At 42.1% G+C, this 19,632-nt stretch overlaps 1 protein-coding gene and 1 long non-coding RNA gene across 15 annotated transcripts in view; one reads left to right on the top strand and one right to left on the bottom strand.

Moving 5' to 3' along the window:
* Positions 1–3,955, top strand: part of LOC141377082 (uncharacterized) — a 62,955-nt gene extending 59,000 nt beyond the window's left edge. Inside the window, exon 3 of the long non-coding RNA XR_012389002.1 lies at positions 3,681–3,955. This is a non-coding gene — a long non-coding RNA (uncharacterized lncRNA). The remainder of the gene's footprint in view (positions 1–3,680) is intronic.
* Positions 1–19,632, bottom strand: part of LOC100331556 (signal induced proliferation associated 1 like 2) — an 823,625-nt gene that overhangs the window by 651,851 nt on the left and 152,142 nt on the right. For all 14 annotated transcript variants that reach the window (XR_012388951.1, XR_012388950.1, XM_073920327.1 and 11 more), the window contains 2 exons: positions 18,478–18,635; positions 16,167–16,743 (listed from right to left, as the gene is read on the bottom strand). Coding sequence is in view for 12 of the 14 variants with exons in the window: in XM_073920327.1 (XP_073776428.1) it covers positions 16,167–16,743; positions 18,478–18,635 (735 nt within the window). In the remaining 2 variants the exon portion in view is untranslated. The remainder of the gene's footprint in view (positions 1–16,166; positions 16,744–18,477; positions 18,636–19,632) is intronic.

The following is a 19,632-nucleotide window of genomic DNA, read 5'->3' as shown; positions in this document are numbered from 1 at the left end:
ATCTCCTGCTGCGTCAGATAAACAGCACAGCGACAGACATAAAGCGGATCTCAGGTAACATTTGTGAGAAATACTACAGTGAGAACTTTCCCAATGATTATTTGATGTATTTGTTCAGCCTTTCTGCAACGAGTCACACACAATGTCACACACATACAGCGGACACACACACACACACACACACACACACACACACACACACACACACACACACACACACACACACACAAACACACACACACAGCACAGCACACACATTTAACTTTGCACTGTTTTTGCATGGTAAATGTGACAGGACACGTTAATATCCAATGCTGTATGGACATCTGCTATGTTCGTATACAAAATAAACCTGATTTAACGTCCATAAACCAGGATTGAAGTGTCTTCTTTTATAATTATAATGACATTATGTGGCTGTGGGGATGAATTGCAGCGATTTTACTGAATTATTACAAACAAGCACTGATTTAAAATTGGTTTACTTGTTAAACTCATTCCTGATCACATTCGAGGATGATTGATAATCATAAAGAGCTGAACAGATCTTTTAATACCAGTGGCTTTGCGCACATCCTGTCTTGTTGATATGATTATACACGTTACTATAGAGGTATGTTAATACGCAACTGTCAATCAATTTGGTGGGTGGGGAAATCTGCAATCACATTGCGATGGGCCTCAAAATGAATGGGATTTGGATGCTATTTTAACGTCAGGAAATTTAAATAAAGAGGTTTATCGTGTTTTTATCACTACAAAATATGACTATGGACACACTATACCTACACACACTTCTGTCCGAACAGCTTACGAAATATGATTTTCATCATGGGTGCCCTTTAATGTATTAGTAGATAGTAATATAGTCTTAGAATATTTTCCTGATAACACTTTAGTTTAAGTACCAATTCTCTAATAACTACTTGCTCATTACATGCCTATTATCAAGCTATTGGCTGTTTATTAGCACTTATTGAGTGTATATCTGTATCGTTATCAGAATATGAGATGATGTATATCGTGATATGAGGAGCAGCACAGATGGTGGACAGGACACGGAGAGCAAACTAGGGCTTTCTGACAGATTCTGGGCCCAGAAACAGACCTCATCCAGAACAGACACACACAGACGGCCCTCGGGACCAACACATCCTGAGAAAGGTGCTTAACAGATCCTCTTACTGATGTTTTTGGCCATGCAATGAAAGTCAATGAGGTCCAGTGTGGTTTCAACATAAAACACTCTTCAGAATAACTTTTGAAACTCACTAGGGCTGCAGTTATTTCAATAAAAGTGCAATAAAAATGCTGTAAATTTCTGAAATATTATTACAATTGAAAGTAAATGTTTTTATGTTTGATTATATTGTTAATAGTAATTTATTCCTGTGATTAAATGCTGAATTTTCAGAATCATTACTCCAGTCTTTGTCTCATGTGGTCCTACAGCATTGATATAATGATAATTAGATGATTAAGAGACTTTATAGATATCTAGATTTACATTTATTTATTCAACTAATGCTTTTTTTCAACAGAACTTACAATTGAGGGAATAAATAAAAATCAATCAAAAGCATCTTTTTCGTAAATATTTCAATTTAAAATAACATTTTTATATTTGAATATGTTGCTCAATTAACATTTTTCTGTAATCAAATGCTGAATTTTCTGCACCATTACTCCAGTTTTCATGCATTACATGATCCTTTAGAAATCATTATACTATGATAATTTAATGATCAAGAAACTACATTTCTACATTTACAGTAAACTTATTAATTTAACTGATGCTTTTTACCCAACATACCTTACAAACGAGGGATTAAATAAACAATACATTAAAAAATGCAAATAATAACAAGAGCAACTAAAACAAATTTACAGCAAGTTAGAAAAAAAGCCATTATTTTCTGCACTTTTAATGTCCACAAAAAATAATGAATTCTTCTCATTTGTGACATATATACAATAGAAACGTCTAAAATGAGAACAAATGATTTTGATTTTGTCCAATGGGAATGAATGGATGGTTGTAGTTTGCCATTGGTGGATCTCCTGTGAGTGACAGGTTGGCCCCACCCTCATGGTAGTAAACACCAATCAGAAAAGTCATTTAAAAAGGGGGTGGAGTTTATTAAATAATATGAAGCTACATTTTTTATTTAAAAATCAACAAGTTTTGAAGAAGTTTTATTGAACATTAATGGCTTATTTCTTAACAATCTATATGCAAAGTCTAAAGCTTATTGTGCAAAAGCAATAAGGTCGTGTCCGAATCCACTTTTGCTGTTTTAAAGATAGAAAAATATGCTCTGCACCCTGGCGCATGGTCTAACAGGGTTGTGCTTATTCTCTTAATGAGTTCTGTGTGTGTTTTTAGCATAATGTGCATGAAACCATTCAGAGTCTCATCTCCCATTCCCTTTAAGAGTCAGTTATGTTGCACCATGGCACATTTGCTATTTACATGGGGAACTTTGTAAGTGGGAAAATTGAACCCTTCGCTAGTGGAAAAACAGTTAAACAGAGCATCTGCAGCGGAAGGGTAAAGAACGAGTCTCCTCCATTCAGCCTCTTTCTTTTTACTTTATTCTTTATTTTACTCCTTTACTTTGGTGGAGTGAGGAAACGGTGGAAACTCGCTCCACTGAACACATCCATTAGCCGACATATTTACTTTAGTTTGTTAAGTGCAAAGATTTGTTTCAAAACTATTTCTAAATTCAGTTCTATTCTCCAGCAAATTAATAAATGAACAATAATAATGAAGTGTGGTTATGTCCAAACACACCTCCTGTTCTTATGCCCCATATGGTGATGCAGACATCTCCAAAACCCCACAGGTGGACAAATCTAGACTTGTGTTTATTAAAACAAATATAAATATACTTGTAATAAATAACACTGCTATAAATAATCACATTTTATAAATGCAAATTGTCATGAATAAATTAAAAAAGCCCCTCGAAATGAGGCATGGAGGCAGCGGCTTTTATATTTATGTAAAGATATTTGTGTGTTGCTGTTCATTAATAATTGTATTATTTTTTTACTTGTTTCTTTTATTCCTGTTTATGTAAAGCACTTTGAATTGCCACTGTGTATGAAATGTGCTATATAAATAAACTTGCCTTGCCTTCATTCTGTGTGTATTAAGCAATGTGTAAGTGTTTGGACCTGCATAGGTGCATAACTAATGCTGAGTTCAGACTGCATGATTTTGAAAGTAGTCGTGTCACAGATGTTTTCACACTGCTTGACTATCTGGGCTAGCGTTTTGTCGCTGCTTTGTTTACACTGCAAGATGGATCGGCGACAGGGACTTTCACATTGCATGACTTTTTATTTATGCATGATTTATGACAACTTCATCCAAACTACGTCTCACAGCCAAAAACACTTCGTATATCTTTTGTTATTAACTACATAATGAGAAAGAAGCCTTTAATGGGGTAGAAAATGTACATATTTGCTCACCTGGGTTTAAAGGGAATTAGCCATTTCTCCTCAACGTTGATAATAAACTAATTTCTTTCTGTATGAAATATCAAACAGACACGGTTGCTCCTGAGTCCTGTCAAACCTCCACTTGTTTTTCCTCCATTTCGTGGGTCCAAATAAACCGAAAAGAGCGCTTTTAACTTCTCCCCCAGCCTCCCGCTGGCCTGCAGCAGGTGTACACACACACGCACACACAAGTGAATGCCGCTCTCTCATTGGCTGTAGGCGATTGCTGATATTATTTTCAGTCAAAACTCAATTCACACGGCATGATTTGAATCGCCGACAGCTCCAGATATTCAGCACGCCAAATATCTCAGGCATCGGCGACTCATCGGCGATTCTCTCAGATCGCGTCTTTGATAATTCATACTGTGTGATTGTCACTCACGTGCACGAGCAGCGATTTGCCTGTGATTTTAGGCATTTGTCTGCGATTTCTCAAAACCTGTCGGCGAGCCAAAATCGGGGCTAAAATCACGCAGTCTGAACTAGGCATTACACGCTCAACTTTAGACTTTAGAGCAGCTTTTAGTTGGTCAATGGCACGGTCTATTCCAGATCCTCAAAATAGCAACGCGTCAACAATGCGCCTTAACACCTCCTTTTCAGATCGGAACACCCATGAGTAAACAAAGTGGTGCAAATGGATTTGCTATATAACCAACGTGGCGCAAAATGTAAAAATTAGGGTTGTGTTGTTCTGAAAATAGCAACAAATCACACCAAACGTCTCGTGCCTTATTGCACCAGGTGTATGATAGGGCCCTGAATATTGTCTAACCAAAGAAAGAACCGAGGCTGAATTGTAAAGCTCTACTCATCATCCTCCTCGTCCAACTCCCAGCACAAACAGAAGCAGGTCTGCATCAAACTGGAATAATGCAAGTCTCCGGAATTAATTTAAAGCCAGCAAATAATAAGAATTCAAACACTTGAACACACTGGATCCAAACATATTGTGGGTACTCTAAAATAACTAGCTGCCTTTAAAATAATATTTAATGATGAGGCGCACAAATAAATAATTCAGAATAAATACTGCAAATCCCATTAAAAGGTGTTAATGATGGGTGTTAAGTGTGAACTGGCACAGCTTTTGTTGTACTAGAGGAGACGTGGGAAGTCAAATAAGAGGGCATGATTAGCATAAGCAGTTAGCGGACCTATCCTGTCCTTGATTTTCATTGGCTCATTTAGTATGCAAATGTATGCGGTCATGCTGGATCTTGGCTGGATGCTCTTCAGGTACAGGATGTCATTTTCCCGCTCGAGCTCAGATCACACACACACACACACACACACACACACACACACAGTCGGTCTGGCAGTGCTGGAGCCCCTGAGGTGCGAGTGTTCGGCTGGTCTGTCTCAGTGTGTGATGAACACAGAAAAAAGGACACCAGCTCTGCTCTGACCTGCTGCGCTTTGACTTTAAAGGGCCATGAAACCCCCCTGCCTCAGCAATGTGTTTTCACAACTCTAGTTTGAAAAATGTCAGGAAAATGGGTGAGTCCAGCTCTGTTTAGGTGGGAGTGTCGAGTAGGGGTTTCAAAATTAATTGTTTCTTTGGTGCACCGCAATGCAGACGCAGACAATTCGGTATCGGTTCAGTAATAATCATAACCGGTTATTATGTACTGACGTCATTTATCTCATATGCGCTATGGCAAGGGAGGCGAGCGCAAACATTTACAATGCTCCAACTAATTAAAACTCAGATACTGTGCACTATTTCACTGCGTGTGTGTATGCTGGACAGTCTTTCATTAAGGGCCTACTCACACTATGCCATCCGTACCGTGCCCAGGCCCGTTTCCCGGATCGTTTGAGAAGTGTGAGTGCGCTGAATCGGGCTCAAGCACGGTTCACTTGGCCGGCCCTGGCCTGGTTGGAAGAGGTGTGCCTGAGCGCGGTTCACTTGGGCTTTGGCGCGGTACGCTTGTGTGTGAGTGCAAAACGCGCCAAAGCCCGAAACCGAAAGCGAGACGTGACTTTTAAGGGGCTGTTTGATATGGATTTATTAATCATTCTTACTGTTCAGTGAACGCAAACTGCCGTAGTTTATTAAAGACGAGAACTCCTCACAGCACGACAGCTGCACCTTCAGCAGACCTCCTCAATCCTGCAGCACGAGAGCTTAATGATTGTTTATGAGCGCCAAAAGGGGCGGATCTGTTCGGCGAAATATCTGACTGCATGTCCCCGCATCCCTAAGGACTGTTTGGCGAAATATTTGACGGCATATCAAACGACTGAAAGGATATAACTAGAGAAATCTCCACTGTGCTGCTGAGTGAGAGCGTATGGCAAGCCGTTTTAGCATTTAAACCTTGTTCTGACTATCCATAAATATATTTAGAGATATCTCTAATTATATTTTGACTAGTCATAATTATAATTCGACTAGTCAGAATGACAATTAGTGATATCTGCAATTACAATTGTACTAGTACGAAATCAGATTGGAGATATCTGCAAATATATTATGACTAGTCATATTCCTCCATTGACTTCCATTGAAAAATATTTGCAGATATCTCTAAATGTTATTCTGACTAGTCAAATTATAATTATGACTAGTCAAAATATAATTAGAGATATCTAAATATATTTATGGAGTCAGAACAAAGATTTAAATACTAAAAAGGCTTGCCATAGAGAGCGCTTCTGAACAGCGCAGCAGCGATGACGTAAGCGTGCCGAGGCCCGATATGGTGTGAGCGCGGGCCGTCGGGGGAGACGGGAGGGGGGACAAGCGTGCTGTGGCCCGGTTCGAGGCAACTGTACCTAGTGTGAGTACGGCCTAACACAGCAGAAATTTCACTGCAATTGAGAGAATGAAAGTACTCCATTTCTCTCTCTCTCTCTCTCTCACTGTGGTCTATTTGACATGCTGGCGTGACTGTTCCTCTCCTCTCGGGTGTTTTACAGTGATACTTCTAGATACAGACACGAGCACGAGAAAGACAGTGACTGCATTTACATGGACATCAGTAATGAAATTACTTGCCGAATTATTAATTTGTTGACTTTAACTGCAGTTTGGCACTTTCACTTTCATTCAGGAACGTTTCCTGCATGTCCCCCGCGACAAACGAGATATTGGATGCGAGAAACTGCTGGAAGAGTGTAGTTTAATACAATGTTTGATACCGCACGGCGAATGGGAGAAAAAAAAAAACTCATTCATCAAAAACTCATCAACTACATTTCTTGGTAGCTTAGATGCACTCGGTAGGCAGCGTCAGAAAGCTGTGTGTGTATAGACTATCCTGTCACAAAATGCGGCGAAAGTGAGCAACATATCTGAGTAGTAGGGGCGTGGGTGTGCGAGACGTACCTAAAGAGCATTGGGGGTGAGTCGTGCGCGACGTACCTACCCTGCTGAAAAATCCAGCTTTAACCAGCCTAGGCTGGTTGGCTGGTTTTAGGTGGTTGACCAGCCTGGTTTTAGAGGGGTTTTGGCCATTTCCAGGCTGGTTTAAGCTGGACATAGCTGGTTTTGGCTGGACTCCCAGCTTGGCTAGGCTGGTCAAGCTGGTTTTAGCTGGTCATCTTCCAGCCTGACCAGCTAAGACCAGGCTGGAAATGGCTGGAAACCAGCGTGGAAGAGGCCAAAACCCCTCTAAAACCAGCCTGGTCGACCAGCTAAAACCAGCCAACCAGCCTAGGCTGGTTTAAGCTGGATTTTTCAGCAGGGTAAACAGCGGTGGGGGGGTGAGTTGCGCACGACGTTCCTAAACAGCGGTGGGGGTGAGTTGCGCGAGTGGTGGGGGTGAGTTGCACGCGACGTACCTAAACAACGGTGGGGGTGAGTTGTGCGCGAGTGGTGGGGGTGAGTTGCACGCAACGTACCTAAAGAGTGGTGGGGGTGAGTTGCGAGCGACGTACCTAAAGAGTGGTGGGGGTGAGTTGCGTGCGACGTATCTAAAGAGTGGTGGGGGTGAGTTGCACGCAACGTACCTAAAGAGTGGTGGGGGTGAGTTGCGAGCGATGTACCTAAAAAGTGGTGGGGGTGAGTTGCGTGCGATGTACCTAAAGAGTGGTGGGGGTGAGTTGTGCGCGAGTGGTGGGGGTGAGTTGTGCGCGAGTGGTGGGGGTGAGTTGCGTGCGACGTACCTAAAGAGTGGTGGGGGTGAGTTGCGAGCGACGTACCTAAAGAGTGGTGGGGGTGAGTTGCGAGCGACGTACCTAAAGAGTGGTGGGGGTGAGTTGCGAGCGACGTACCTAAACAGCGGTGGGGGTGAGTTGTGCGCGACGTATCTAAAGAGTGGTGGGGGTGAGTTGCGTGCGACGTATCTAAAGAGTGGTGGGGGTGAGTTGCGAGCGACGTATCTAAAGAGTGGTGGGGGTGAGTTGCGAGCGACGTACCTAAACATCGGTGGGGGTGAGTTGTGCGCGACGTACCTAAAGAGAGTGGTGGGGGTGAGTTGTGCGCGACGTACCTAAAGAGTGGTGGGGGTGAGTTGCGTGCGACGCATCTAAAGAGTGGTGGGGGTGAGTTGCGAGCGACGTACCTAAACAGCGGTGGGGGTGAGTTGTGCGCGACGTACCTAAAGAGTGGTGGGGGTGAGTTGCGAGCGACGTACCTAAAGAGTGGTGGGGGTGAGTTGCGTGCGACGCATCTAAAGAGTGGTGGGGGTGAGTTGCGAGCGACGTACCTAAACAGCGGTGGGGGTGAGTTGTGCGCGACGTACCTAAAGAGTGGTGGGGGTGAGTTGCGAGCGACGTACCTAAAGAGTGGTGGGGGTGAGTTGCGTGCGACGTATCTAAAGAGTGGTGGGGGTGAGTTGCGTGCGATGTACCTAAAGAGTGGTGGGGGTGAGTTGCGAGCGACGTACCTAAAGAGTGGTGGGGGTGAGTTGCGTGCGACGTACCTAAAGAGTGGTGGGGGTGAGTTGCGTGCGATGTACCTAAAGAGTGGTGGGGGTGAGTTGCGAGCGACGTATCTAAAGAGTGGTGGGGGTGAGTTGCGTGCGACGTATCTAAAGAGTGGTGGGGGTGAGTTGCGAGCGACGTATCTAAAGAGTGGTGGGGGTGAGTTGCGTGCGATGTACCTAAAGAGTGGTGGGGGTGAGTTGCGCATGACAAACCTAAAGAGCTAGGAGAGATGCGGTGGAGAGAGGGGTGTGCAACGTATTTAAGGACTGGGTGGGAGACGCGTGATTTCCAAGAGATTATGATTTATTTGTGGGCATCCGGGAGTCTCTATGCATTTGCAGGATACTCCCGCAACTTCTGGGAGACCTGGGATGTCTGTAATGGGCAGCCAAATGTCTTGATACCTCAGGCTGTTGATGTTGTCATCCACTCTGCAGATCTCTCGCGCGTCCCCATACTGAATGCAACCCTAAACCATGATTTTTCCTTCACCAATCTTGACTGATTTCTGTGAGAATCTTGAGTCCATGCTGGTTCCTGTAGGTCTGCTGCAGTATTTGTGATGATTGAGATGCAGCTCAACAGATCATTCATGGGAAAAATTTACCTTCTGCCACTTTTCCAAATGATCAGCTACAAGTTAAGTCATTATTTGTTGCTCTTACAACTGGGATCCATGACAAGACTTTTGTCAGGTAGTGTAAATGAACATTTAGGCACTCACTGTGAGATGACTACATGGTGTGTGTGTGTGTGTGTGTGTGTGTGTTCTGCTTGCAGAGGATCAGCACACACACACACACACAACAGCATTCTTTTGCATTTTTAAAAACATCAACAAATGAAGCGCATCCCATGCTGCAAAAGTCACCTTCCATTACATGCTTTTACTCATTTTCATGTGAAACCGAGCTCTGCAGTGAAAGACATGTGCACTGCTGGAAAGGGGAAGGATATGATGCAATAATCGTTTAATCTTGATTCATGTTTTTTCATAATCGCTGGAGGCCAAAATCAGAATTGAAACTGAAATTGAACAGCCCTAGTAAGTTAGCATGACAAGTGTTTTTTGGAACGCTAGGGGTCTTTTTTCAACACAGTTGCAGAGCACAGTTTTCAGACGGTGTGAACATCCCCTTTCTCTGCTTTGCATCATAATGAAGATGCTGTCGTCCTCATATAAACCCAATCCTATTGTGTCACCAACATGGCAATTTATAATCTCCATCAAATCACCGAAGCGCAGACAGGTGACACAGGGTTTGTGTCATGACGACTCCTGAATGAGAAACATGTGTTGTGGGATCATCGAGTCTGCTGGCAGTGGCAGGAAATGAGGCCAAACGCAGGAGGCTGTAATCCTGCTCGCACCCAGCGGAGCTCAGTAATCCCTGCAGATCTGCCCGTTCCCAAAGCATTCAATAACACCACTCACTCACACTAACATATGACTCTGATTCATGATTCTGAGTGTGCCTCACACAGGTAAGTGGGTTTGACAAACCGCCTGACACTTTAACCCACACTTGCACCAGTTTTGCACATTTGAACAGATGCTTGGTCTTATGGTGCATTCACACCAGATACAGATGAAGCGTCAAGTGCGAGTAGGGTTGCCAGCCGTCGCTTAAAATACTGAATCGTCTTGTATTAGAGAAAGAAAATGTGCATCCTGTTTTGAATCAATACGGGACGGGTGTTTTAAAGTTTTTTTTTTATGCCCCCATTACGTCAGCACCGGACCTAGTTGTAACCACAGGCATTCAGGCAGCATAATACACAGAGTGAATCACTGATTCTGAAAGTAATGGGGGCGGGTACTTTCACTTTTCACTGCTACAGCTCCTCCCTCACCTCTGCTCGTGTTCAAACCAAACTAAGATCAGCGCGGTGTTTCTTATGGCAGGTTTTTATCCTTCATACATGTTGAGAGATCGAGTTACAGACGTGACTTAAGGCTGATTTATACTTCTGCGTCAAACACACGCGTATGCTACGGCATTGACGCATAGCCCTTCACTGTAGCCGTCGCAGACGTGCACCTCTCAAAAAATGTAACTACCCGTCGCAACGACGCGTAGCGAAAGCTCTGTGATTGGTGGGGTTGGTAGCGCTGACGAGTCTGGGCGAGGCCTAGAGCCGCGCGATTGGCGCGACCCGTATGGAGCGATTGTTTACAAGTGTGGAGTCCCGTGAAGGAGCTCCGGATGGAAAGTTTTGTTTTGTGTTTACCTCATAGTTAAAGTTGTTGCACGTCTGCCAGTTCCTGCCTCAAAATGAGCGATTTTGAGCCACTTGTACATCCAGGAAGTGATTAGGAAAAGCAAAACAGCACCAAAGAAACTCGACACACAGGAACATTTACACCTCACTGCCAACTAGCGTTTCGGAAGTGTTAATGCAGACCAACGGAGACAGCGCGCAGAAGTATAAATGCACAGCTACACGCGTTGCATGCGCCGTGGATTACACCGGTCACTTGACGCAGAAGTATAAACCAGGCTTTAGAGTGCTTTCACACCTAGACTTTTGTTTCAGAACCTGTCTCGTTTGCCCAGTTAGCGCGGTTTGTTTGGCATATGTGAAACCACCAATCGCTCTCAGATCCACGGCAAAACAATCGAGCCGAGATCGCTTGAATGAGGTGGTCTCGGCTTGATTGAAACGAACTCTGGAGCGGATCGATTGCAGTGAGAAAGCGATACGATCCAAGCCCGGTTATATCACAGTGTTTTATGGATATGTAATAGGCATACGGCTATATAAAGAGAGAATTATGAGCAGGGCGGGAGGTCATTCCAGACATCCCAAGTCTCCCGGAAGTTTCTTAGTCTTCTGCAAATGCACAGAGACTCCTGAGTGCCTGCAAACGAGTGATAATCTCCCGGAATTTGCGCGTCTCCCTTCCGGTCCTCAAATACATCTCGCATCCGTCTCACCCCTCCCCACCGCATCCCTCCTCGCTCTTCAGACACGTCGCGCGCAACATCAAACACCACCAAACCACCACCACCCCCTGACAGCTGAGCGGGACTCTGCAAAATAAACCGTGAAACTGACCAATGTGAGGAGAGTTTACTTACACGTGACTTGTTTTAGCTCTTTTTCCGTTTAGAAACTTTGCCGTGTGAAAGCGAACCGCACCAAGAGCAAAGAGCAACACTGTAATAATTTTAATCTCTGTTTCGGAACAACTGAATCGATTCAGTTGCATCAATCGAACAGTATTAACAAAAGAAAAAGACTCAACTGAAGACACTTTAATGCTTGTATTTGTTGTATTTGCAGTAACACTGTGATGCTCGTCCACAACTTCATGCATTGGGTTAAATTAGGCTGTCCAGTCTCTGTGTTCAGTCCGTTACAATCATGGTGGAAACCCAGTCAGGCGGCGTAATACAAAGAGTGAATCAAAGCGCATTAAATGATCGGTAATTAAAAGAGGAAAAAAAGAAAAGTAGAATAAATATATCTACTTTTATATTCAACACACATCTGATGCTTGTATTTGCAGCAGCTCCACTTCCACAACTTCACGCATTGAGTTAAATTAGGCTTTACAGTCTCTTTTACTTCCAATGTTTCTGTTCAGCGCAGGGAACTCAACCAACCCTGTGACGTCAGACACAGCGCAGGGCTCAAAATTAACTTTCTTACTTGGTAGCACCGGTGCTCCCAACCTGAAATATTTAGGAGCACCAGAAAAAATTTAGGAGCAGTCAACAAAAATTAATGATATCGACAAGTTGTATATTAAGGGATTTATTGTATCTGAAAACAACATCAATTGGGACTAACAAAACCCAGAAAAAACTATCTAACTAATGCTGTGATGATTTAATATTGTGCAATAATTCTAAAATTAATGTTGAATAATTATAAAATATTAATGATGACGATGATGACAATAATACTAATAATGAATTATATTTCTCATCATCATGCTGCCTTGAATGTGCTTTAATGTAAGTTATCTGCTATATAAAGTCCTGCTGTTACTTTATGAAAAATAAATTGATGGTTTGCATCAAACACAAATGAAGCATTGTAGTAAGAAATATCTATTTTGTACTATTGTTTTTATATGCATGTCAATTTAATAAATACTAGCCTATTTCTGCTACAAAACAAACTAAATAATATAAGTACTCATTCAATTCAATGCTGAAAGCTGTAAAGCAGTCATGGGTAATTAAATAGAAAAATAATTTACACCTCAAGAAAGAACGGACAAAAGAAAGGAAGAAAAGTCTCACTTTTAAAAGTTTTGTTTTCGGTTCGTGTTGTGTTAATGCTCAGCCTCGTTACGCGCTAAATTTAATTTTTCTGTGTTTGCGGGAAAGCATGCGAGTCAGCCGGCCCAATATATGAGGGGGTCAGAGCAGGATTCTCCCGATGACCACTGGTGCAATACTGTTCTTTGTTATAACCCGCATCAGTTTAAACTCAGCAAGCTTCTTTGGCGATGTTGTTTTAGCGGACATTTGCGCTGTTGCAGCCTGATCTCACGAGGAAACGTATGACAATGTTACGAATTGCCGTGAGATTGTGTTGGCTGAACACTCAGTGCATGCAACGAATCGAGAGTCAGTGTACTTTTCACTCTTCAGCCGTTTGCATTCCCCGCGGTCACAAAAGCTCCCTCCCGGTCATCTGACAGCGGAAAGTCTTGAGTGATTGACAGCTAATATGAACCAATATAGCGGCAGGGAAGACCGATTTTAATACGTTTTTAGATAAAAACCAAAACAGGTCGCACTACAACCATTATATGCAGTCGCACGAATGCTCCCAATATATATTATGAGGTCGCATAGCTTAAATTTCGGGCGCATATGCGACCAAAATGGTCGCTATTTCGAGCCCAGCAGCGACATTCCAAGATGGCTGTGCCCTAGGTCTAAAATCTATGGCGAAACATGCTGTTTTCTGCTAAATGGTTACATTAATCGAGTCTGTTTAATATACTTTCATTAAAGTGGAATCCAAATAACAAAATAACATAAACTTGACCGAGTGCTTCATTTCCGCTTTAAGATTACTCCTCCTATTTCATATTTTACATCTTGCAAATCAGATTTCTCCCAAATTTACATCTTTCAACCCCACCCCCACCCACCCACCTATCTTTCTTTCTTCCTGTCTTCCTTTCTTTTTTCTTCCTTTTTCTTAGTCTTTCTCTTTCTTTTTCTATTTTTCTTTCTTTGTTTTTTCTTCTTTCTTTCTTTCTTTCTTTCTCTTTTTTCTTTCTTTCTTTTTTTCTTTCTTTCTTTCATTCTTTTTTTCTTTCATTATTCTTTTGTTCTTTTTCTTTCTCTTTCTCCTTCCTTCTTTCTTTCTTCCTTCCTTTCTTCTTTTCTCCTTTCTTTCTTTCTTCGTTTTTTTCTCTCTTTCGTTCTTCCTTTCTCTCTTTTTTATTTTTCTTTCTTCCTTCTTTCTTTCTTTCTTTCTTTCTTTCTTTCTTTCTTTCTTTCTTTCTTTCTTTCTTTCTTTCTTTCTGTTTGCATCCAAAAATTCAAACTTTCTCCTTTAACGTACCGTTATCTTGCAATCCTATTAAATTTACATCATGCAATTCTGCCTTTCTTTATTTTTATTATGCATCAGAAACAAGCCTCCATTCTTAATCATCTTCCTGAACACTTCAGGACACTTTCATTCAGACATCTTTTTCCTCAACTCAATCCTTTCCCTTATCCAAATCCAATCAGTCCCACTCAAAACATGCCAACTCTTCTCCTCTCCAGGCTGTAAAAGAAAGCTAGTGGTGGTGTTATCTTGGGTAACGATCTAATTATTCCTCAAATCACTATTCTGTGGGGATCTCCAGGCTTGGTGTTTTATCAGAAAGTAAAGGGATCCTTAATTAAACGCCCTGCTGTACATACAGTATGGTCATGTCTACCTGTGAAGAGCTGGGCCTGATGGAATCTGTCCTGAATGAGCTTCAGAAATCATCCTAATCCTCTTACAGGATTCCTCAGAGGAACATATCGATGTCTGACATTTCTGACTGCCGTGGGTTTAGTGTTTTTCTTGGCGCTGCTCCTCATCTGTGCTTTTGGCTGAATGTTCAAGCCTGTTAAAGTCGCTCGACTATCAGTATCTAGCTTTTAAGGATGCCAGCTAGGACTATTGAGACGTCTATATACTATTTATAACCCTATAAGAGTGTATGTGGTGCATAGAGTTGTATGCAAATGCATAGAGACTCCTAAATACAGATTTGGCTTATTGCCTTTTGTTTTATGTGTATGTATTTATTGTGTATGTGTAAATGTATTAGGCTTGGGCGGAATCCAAATTTTGATACCATCAAACCTCCTCCCTTTTTTACCTCAGCCTCCGGTATTACCGTGCATAATAAAAACAATTAAGACGTAAGGCTCAGACAGCATCACCAAACTGTTGGCTTGTGCCTAAACCATTCAGAAACTGAATATTGATATGCAACCTTAGGTTTGCAGTCACCTGTCTGTCTTGTTCGTATTACGCCCCATTTACACGGGGCTTCAGCGTCCAGGCTTGATTGAAGGCGTGTCTGAAGTTGGGGCTGAAGCGATCCTCATAGCAGCCTCAGCCAATGAAATTCAGTCAGCAATAGGCCACTGTCTAGCTGGTGTATTTGCATACAGCGATCTGATTGGTTGACGCTTCCGTCGGCGCTTGAAAAGTTGAGCTAGTCCCAACATCTGCAGCGAGCAATGCCTTTGAAGCGGCGCCGATGGATCCACAATGCAGTTCGGTAACGTCTGACATCGCCCATTCAAAGTGAATGGGAAGCGTTGACGCTGATGCCCCGGGTGAATAGGGCGTTAGAGATAGGCGCAGGACGCTTTCTCTAAATTACAAATACGCACGCACGCAAGCACACACGCATGCACACACACACACACATATTCACAGACATCCCAAGTCTCCTGGAAGTTCCGGGAGTATCCCGCAAACGCATAGCGACTGCTGGATGCCTGCAAATGATTGATAATCTCCCGAAATCGCGCAACTTCCGTCTGGTCCTTAAATACGTCGCACACCCCTCTGTAGCGCATCCCTCACAGCTCTTCAGGTACGTCGCGCACAACTCACCCCAACCGCTCTTCAGGTATGTCTCGCACGCACACGCCCCTATTCAGATACGCCGCTCACTCTAGTTCGCATTTACCACTTCTCTCTTCTGATTCGGTCGAAACTAGACATACTGCCAAACTGCAGGTCACTTGGTGCGCGACTCGGCACCTCACCTTTCTCTCTCTCTCTTTCTCTCCTCCACACTGTTCCATGATGACAATCACACATACGTATTTGTAGGCATTTAATAAATAATAACTAATATTTAATACTTGTCTCATATTTAAGTGCATTGTTTTTTTGTTTTTTTTTTGACGGTATAACGGTATTAAAACTGACACCGTAGCTATTTTTAGATCCCGCGGTATACCATATTACCGTATTACCGCCCAAGCCTAATATGTATATAAATATATATATATTTTTTTATTATTATTAATTTTTTGTTTTAGTATGTCCTTGTCTTTACTCTTCAGTTTTTTCTTTTTATTGCCACTATTGTTGTTATTGCTGGCACTATTAGTAATACTATTATTCAACAACCTGTATATTGGGTATTACATGTATATCTGCGCACTTTGCTACATGCAGATTTTCTATGGCATGTTTTTCTGTGTTCGAAAAATACTAAATAAAAACAAAAATTGATGGTAAAAAGAAATAAACATAAACCAAACATCTCATAAATCCCAGAGAAATGCTCTCACCTCCAGCCTCTGCACGATCTCCCGAATGTCCTCCCCGCAGTTATCGTGCGCAGAAAACATCACGCACTCTCCGCGCTCGTAGAAGATCTTGATGCTCATGATTCCAGACGACCATCCGATCACGTCCCGACAGGAGCAGTTGAAGATCACGTTTTTGGACTCTTCCTCCACCAACACGATGAACTCATTGGACATTCCCAGCAGACATTCAACATCTGTTGATTGGCCGAAATCTCTGGCCACCACGCTCCAGGTCACCGCGCCGTTACTCTGCAGATGAGCGTCTTTCCGTGGTTTAACCCGCTCCTTCTTTTTAGCTCCGAGAGTAATGAAGCTGAACTTCACCGCTGAATCCACAGTAGTCGTGCTTACAAAGTTCTCCGCTAGGTCCTTTAGATACTCCTGGCGCGTTCGGGTGGCCATGGCACGAAACTTCTCAGATTTATGAGCCGCGTTTTCGCCGTTGATCACCTTGGCCAGGAGGAAGTCCCTGAACACGGCTGATTTGGGAAAAGTCACGCCTTTGGGAATTGGAGGGCCGAATGGAGGCACGTCTTTCGATCTGGAAACTGCAACACTGCAGAAAAAATGAGGAGAGATTTGAGGGTGTGCTAGGCCTGTCACAATAACCAATATATAGACTTAGCACACAACACATGGACATGAGCTACAACACCAAAAAACATTCAATTCTTAATGAAATCAATCATTTGGGGTATTACAGTGTAATAGTTTATCTGCAGTGTGGTATTGAGAGAGCTCTGATGGTTACTGTAGACTTTACTGTCCCCTTTTGGGGCGATTTGTTCAGCAGCATAATACAGGGTGGGCCATTTATATGGATACGCCTTAATAAAATGGGAATGGTTGGAGATATTAACGTCCTGTTTGTGGCACATTAGTATATGTGAGGGAGCAAACTTTTCAAGATGGGTGGTGACCATGGTGGCCATTTTGAAGTCGGCCATCTTGGATCCAACTTTTGTTTTTGTCATCAGTAAGTGGGTCATGTGACACATCAAACTTATTGGGAATTTCACAAGAAAATCAATGGTGTGCTTGGTTTTATTCTAACTTTATTCTTTCATGAGTTATTTACAAGTTTCTGAATACTTATAAAATGTGTTCAATGTGCTGCTCATTGTGGTGGATTGTCAATGCAACCCTCTTCTACTCCTCTTCACACACTGATAGCAACACCGTAGGAGAAATGCCAGCACAGGCTTCCAGTATCCGTAGTTTCAGGAGCTGCACATCGTGCATCTTCACACCCTGCATCTTCTTATGAAGATATTTTATTTAATAAAGTTAATATTTCATTGACTTGAATATAAGTAACCATGTATAATATAACTATTAACCCGTCATCTAAAATCTTAGAAATAATAATAAAGCCTATTGTTTGGTCATGTCTAGAGCTTGATTAATTTGATTGACATCCTAGGCAATGAGGCCTTTAATTCGCCTGACTGAGCGTGTGCTTATTGCATGCAGCGCTGAATTTGGTAGCACAAAAACTCGCTGTGATTCAGGTGAGAACTTTACCAACGACTACATGCACCGCTGAAAAACTTTTTCTTCTGCTGCGCATTGAATAAAGCGAATAAAGATACACTTAACACCATCGATGTCGGCATAACAGTGCTCAGTCACACTGTTGCTTTCGTTTTTTTTAAACATGAAAACACAAGTTTCAGCTAATATTTAAATTTAATTGAACAAAGGGAGCCGCTTGCATAGCGTTACCAAGGCAACAACTGATGTAATGTTTCAAAGAGCTTTGTTGCAGCACGACAGCAAAGAGCTTCGAATGAACAAGAGGCGACACTCAATAGAACGTTCCATTGCAACAGCCCCGGATTCCGCCATTTTGGAGTGAAATCGGTCGGCTGTCCATTGGATCTTATTGCTGTCGCGATGGCAAGCAGCTGCTTTGTTTTTTTATTAATCTATTTAAAAAGCGCATTAAAGCTGAGATACAACCTGAAAGACGACAATACAACACTTACTAGCAAAATTATCAGCACTTTTAATAGTTTATTTCACAGACTTATAATTTGCTGTTGTTCTATTGGAGTTTTCATTTAAAAATGGCTGCCGCGCCATCTAGTGGCTGTTTCCAAAATCGCACTAGAGTGTTGCCTCTTGGTGATTTTATGCTCTTTGATGCATTATCAGTGCTGTCTGGCCTGGTTTGGCACAGAACGGAACGGTTCAGCATAACGAACGATTCAGCATGATAGTGGAAAAGCGGCTAATCATTTAGGAATTATGTTATAATAGCTGACCTTCAGAGCTCATAGTGACTGACCTGTAGCAGACGTTCTCAGTGCAGGGGTTGTGCACTTTGACGATGACGAACACGTGCTGGAAATGCGAGCGGATGTTTTTGGGAGTGAAGGGCAAAGCACCAGGCTCCTGAAAAACGATGGTGACGATGTCATTTCCTATGTGTCTCTTTCTGAGCAGCTGTGGGAGAGGAGAAACAACACAAATCAATAGTTGCGTCCCAAATAGCACACTAAACACTTATGCACTTACACATTCAAGTGTCTAGTATACAGTTGAGTGTCATCTCAAATGGAAGACTAATACTTTTTACTAAACAGAAATTTGCACATTTTGTTAGAGTATATTGGATATTTTTGCCGATACTTGTATGTTTATTTCTGGTTTAGTTATTTTGTTGTACCTGTAATATGTACAGGCAGGGTTCAACGCTAAAGATTTTTTCAACTGGCCCGATTGGACCAGTGTTTCAGATTTTTACTTGCCCTGGCAAAATTTTCAATGGCCCCGCGAAAAAAAAAAAAAAAAGTTAATTGCTATTTATTAGCCACATATATTAAATAATGTGTCACGAAATAATGTATGTGAATGCAGAATTTAAATGTTTGAAAAATGTTAAATATTTAGCAGTAAAACATAGCAGTATGGAAAATGCGCAGGTATTTTATTCCAAAAAAAAAAGGTGGCTGACTTAAAAGTGACGACAAACTATGCAAAACATCACTTCAAAATTTTTTTTTCGTGCTGTACTCATTTAAATGTTTCCACAACGTTAGAAACAGACGTTTTCTTTTAGCCTCATAATTTGATGTTATGGTCATGTTGCCGTCTATTTAAATTTAGTGACAAGGCAGCACTGCCCCGATCGGGCCAGCAATGATTCTGTCTACTGTCCCGAGCATCTCTCACGCTGGCCCTGGGCCATCGGGCAGTCCTTATTGTTGAGCCCTGACAGGTCAGAATTATTCGCCCCCCGTTTATTTTTTACCCAATTTCTGTTTAATGGAAAGCAGATTTTCTTTAACACATTTTTAATTATAATAGTTTTAATAACTCATCTCTAATAACTGATTTATTTTATCTTTGCCATGATGACAGTAAATAATATTAGACTAGATATTCTTCAAGACACTTCTTTACAGCTTAAAGTGACATTCAAAGGCTTAACTACGTGTAC

This window comes from Danio rerio, chromosome 13, assembly GCF_049306965.1.
Source record: "Danio rerio strain Tuebingen ecotype United States chromosome 13, GRCz12tu, whole genome shotgun sequence".
NCBI lineage: Eukaryota > Metazoa > Chordata > Actinopteri > Cypriniformes > Danionidae > Danio > Danio rerio.
This window is presented reverse-complemented; position numbering and strand designations above follow the sequence as displayed.